The following is a 4,724-nucleotide window of genomic DNA, read 5'->3' as shown; positions in this document are numbered from 1 at the left end:
ATACCTGAGATGAGAATGGACTGTGATGAGAAATGGATATGAGAAATGGAGATGAGAACTGGATAGTATGGCTCTGGGATTGCTTTCTCGCAAGGAGTCAAGAAAGGATCTCTGGCCGAGGTTGATAACACTTCTACTACTTTACTTTATGCTACTCTACTCCCTCCTGTTGCTGTAAGATGGTGGATTCTAGAAGATGCTAGTCTTCGATAGGCTAGGCTTTTCCCTTCCCTTCTGGCATTCTGCAGTGTAGTCCACAGATACAACCCATTCCTTTGATACAGATGCATACTTAGTTTAGATCTGATGTAAGTCTTGCGGGTACTTTGGATGAGTACTCACGGTTGCTTTGCTACTTCCTTTTCCCCATACCCGATTGTTGCGACCAGATGACGGATCCTAGGAGCCATATGACGCCACTGATGACTACTACTACCCGGAAGATGCCTACTACTACGTGAAGACCGCAGACAACTAGGAGTAGTTAGGAGGCTCCCAGACAGGAGGCCTTGCCTTCTATCATTGTTGCTTTTGTGCTAGCCTTCTTAAGGCAATCTTGTCTAACTCATGTCTGTACTCAGATATTCTTGCTTCTGCTGACTCTTATGTATTCGAGCTTATGTATTCGAGCCCTGGAGGCCCCTGGCTTGTAATATAAAGCTTGTTTTATTTTACTTTGTGTCTAGAGTTGTGATGTGATATCTTCCCGTGAGTCCTTGATCTTGATCGTACACATTTGCGTGTATGATTAGTGTACGATTGAATCGAGGGTGTCACAAGTTGGTATCAGAGCCAACTACCTGTAGGTAGCCCCCTTTCCAACTCCTTGGCCGAAGTCGAGTCTAGTAAAAAAACGCGCCAGGGGTGGCGCTCCTTGATGGGTAGTGGGCAGCTCGTAAGGCGGTTGTTGCCCTTCTTTTGCCACAAGAAAGATAATTTATGGATAAAATCCACTCAAAATTTTAGCCCAATCGGAGTTACAGATCTCCAGGAATTTAAAAAACGGTGAAGAGCCAGAAAACAGGAAGGCGAAACAGAAGAGAATAGAGAGAGAGAGATCCAATCTCGGAGGGGCTCTCGCCCCTCCGTCGCCATGGAGGCCATGGACCAGAGGGGTAACCCTCCTTCCATCTAGGGGGGAGGACAAGGAATAAGAATTAGGGCGGATCTCTCCCACTCTCTCCAAGTGGCGTCGGAGCACCGTCGAGACAAGGATCGTGACGGTGATCTACACCAACAACCTTGCTACCATCAACACCAACTTTATCCCCCTCTATGCAGTGGTATCACCTATGTATTCCCGCAACAATTTTCTACTTAAACATGGTTCTCAACAGTATATATTATTATCCAATGATATGTGGTTATCCAATGATGTTTGAGTAGGTATGTTTTGTCCTATGGGTTGATTGATGTTCATGATTGGTTTGAGTTGTATATTTTATTTTGTTGTTGTCCTATGGTGCCCTCCTTGTCGCACAAACATGAGGGATACCTACTATAGGGTGTTGCAATACGTTCATGATTCTCTTATAGTGGGTGAGAGAGTGTCAGAAATTTATACCCGAGTAAGTGGGTTGTTGCGTATGGGAGTAAAGATAAATTGATACATAATGCTATGGTTGGGTTTTACCTTAATGATCTTTAGTAGTTGCAGATGTTCGCTAGAGTTCCAATCATAAGTGCATATGATCCAAGTACGGAAATTATATTAGTGCATGCCTCTCCTTCATATAAAATTGCAATAATGATTACCAGTCTAGTTATCAATTGCCTAGGGACAAATAACTTTCTTGTGTGACAAAAAATTTCTACTAAACAACTAACTTTTACTATCTCGCAAAGTACTCGTAATTTTATTCTTGCAAAGTAGTTCTAGCATCACACATACAAAATAGTTTCATAATTGTTCTAGGTAAAGCAAACGTTAAAGTGTGCGTAGAATTGTATTAGTGGTCGATAGAACTTGAGGGAATATTTGTTGTACCTTTAGATCCTCGTTGGGTTTGACACTCTTATTTATCAAAATATACTAAAAACAATCCCCTACACTTGTGGGTTATCACTCATGTGATGTAAATTGGGGCCTGGAGGCGGACACTAGTCACAGCTCATCCTTCAATCCAAGGAGAAACTGGGACACAAAAAACACGGGGCTAAACAATGGGTCGAGCGATAGCAAGTCAGATATGTGGGTCTCGAAGTGTTGGTGGTAGTCTTTCATACCGCATCCCCCGGGCGTGACCACCAACTGATTTCCCACTATGTACCAGGAAATACCCAAAAAATTCTCGGCCTCACTTCTACCACGATCTTTTACATCATGGACGGCCCAAAGAATGCCGTGTACGTGCGACTCCAACGCGCCCAGGACGAAAAACCCATTTTTCATAACTTTTTGCCATAGAAGAACGATCCCACCATATTTACGATGATATGTGTTTTTGTCACAATTATCGTTATGCAAGTGTCACTTCCATGACAGAACAAGTTTTCATTTGGGCGATAATGTCACATATGTGTCTTTTTTGTAGTGACTGCTCTGACCTCAGTACATTGTTGAGACTTGGAGCCTTGTAAGTCGACGTTGTATAGTTTTGTGGATCAATAAAGCACTCTTTTGTTCAATGTTTTCTATCATTTTACTCTTGGATACACCAAGTTGATTTCTTGTGGTGGCGTGTGCGGCTGTCTATCTAGATACAGTGGTACTTCACTTCACCCAAACAAGGTGCTATAGATACATTGGAGACATATAAAATGACACTATGCAATGTAATATGTAGCATGCATATTTCCCATTGACACATATATAAGGAAATATCAAAAAATTAAATAGTTAAATATATTTCTTTAATGAGTTTAATATTGTTTTTGCATAATTCGTAGGAGAAAGGTGAGGATCTCTTTAGATTTCCTAATATTTTGTGATATATTGTTTTTAACATGTTACTATAAAGCATTTCCTTGCATTTATGCAATATATTTCAATATATGAACATTTATAATCCTTCTTATCCCACCCACCGCTGATCGGCACTCTCCCCCGATACTCTACTTCAACGATGCTTCTTCCTGTCCACCCTCCATCACCTCTCTCATGCTACTCAACACACCCCTCTATCAATATAGAAGCTGGCAATATTGCATATCTAGAAAGATGGATCATTATTTAATAAAATCTTCCAATATTGGTTTGCCATATTTATTTGAGTGGGGAACGGTGCAGATTTTTGCATCATGAAGGCAATGGAGATTGACTGGCCATGAGCTAATTCTCCCCTTCGGCCCGCTATATATAATGCAACATAATCGGGGTACAAGGCACACTGGCAGCAAGCAGTCAAGCAGCAAGAGTGGAAAGATCTCCATTCTCTTCCTCCTCGAACGCCTCGTCCTCCATCTCCTCCACTGTAAGTTCTAGCCTTAGCCTTCATATCCCTATTCCATCCTTTGTTTCTCGATCTTTTTCATTATCCACCCTTTATAGTTTTTTTATCCATGTATTATATACACGAGTTTACAAGAGGTGAGGTTATATATGTGTAGGGTCTAAGTAGTTCATTTGATCTATATAGTACACTTGTGTTGACATCCATGTTTATGCCTCTATATATATACGTGTTGCCATTTTATGGTTTATTTTCTATGTTGATCTTATTTGGATGCGTCTATTTTTTGGAGCTACATGATTTCATAAATAGAAAGAACATGCAAAATTAATCATGCATATAACAATCGATCAATCTATATGACGGAAGGTACCAGATTTCTTCTGTTACTTTTCATCATGTTTTGGGACTTCTATATTAGTGAAACTATGATGTCACTAATTAATATCATTTTTGTTTTGACTCTTTTTAAGAATAACAATCTCCTTTGTGTATTTAGCATGAGTGTGTAAGGGAATAACTAATTTCCTTATCCTATTGGGAATAACTAATTTTTTATTCTATTTTGAAATTCGTTTATCTGATCATGGCATCCAAGGCCCAAGGATCCTCCTTTATGAAGGCACTAGTTGTTGAGGACACCACAGTTCAAAGGATGGTCCTCTCGGCAAAGTTACGTAATTTTCAATGTGAGATTACTCTCGCCATGAATGGAAAAGAAGCAGTTAACCTATTCCTTGTGGGGAAGAAGTTTGACATTATTTTTTGCAATAAGGACATGCCCATCATGACTGGTCCTGAGGTGCTTAGCTTCTCCCTTGGATTTTCAATATTTTACAATTTTTAGAAATGTATTGATCTGAACATAAGTCCTTGTTTTAAGTTTGCAAATAAACTAAAAATTCTTTTGTTCTGTTGCTTAACAGGCAGTTGTAAAGATTCGTGCTATGGGGGAAACTGATGTGAAGATTGTTGGGATGTCAGCTGATGATGATGCCATGGAGGTGTTCATAAGTGCTGGTGCTGATGTTTTTGTGCCCAAACCAATCAAGGTTCAGGATCTCGAGTCTATAATTAAGGAAGTCATGAACAAGAATAAGAACACCATGGTCTAGCACAATCCAACTTCCTTGAGCAATGGAGGAAATGTTTTTCTGCTCCTGGAACTATGTTTTCTTATGTATGCATTGTCCTGTTGTTTAGTTTCATTGTGTTGTATCATTTTTAAAGATTAATGTTAAAGTCCGCTTGTTCTAAGCAAGAAGAACATGAGACGCTACCCTTGATTCCAAGGCATTGATATATTTCTTGATCGGCACCAATATAAATAGG

The 4,724-nt window shown here is 39.9% G+C and overlaps 1 protein-coding gene across 1 annotated transcript; it reads left to right on the top strand.

Annotated features, from left to right (window-relative positions):
* Positions 1-3,978: 3,978 nt before the first annotated feature.
* Positions 3,979-4,507, top strand: LOC123108107 (two-component response regulator ORR42-like). The gene is made up of 2 exons (XM_044529959.1): positions 3,979-4,194; positions 4,319-4,507. Exons 1-2 carry the CDS (start codon positions 3,979-3,981, stop codon positions 4,505-4,507), a joined length of 405 nt encoding a protein of 134 aa, XP_044385894.1.
* The last annotated feature ends 217 nt before the right edge of the window (positions 4,508-4,724 follow it).

The sequence above is a fragment of the Triticum aestivum genome, chromosome 5A (genome assembly GCF_018294505.1).
Source record: "Triticum aestivum cultivar Chinese Spring chromosome 5A, IWGSC CS RefSeq v2.1, whole genome shotgun sequence".
Classification (NCBI taxonomy): Eukaryota; Viridiplantae; Streptophyta; class Magnoliopsida; order Poales; family Poaceae; genus Triticum; species Triticum aestivum.
This window is presented reverse-complemented; position numbering and strand designations above follow the sequence as displayed.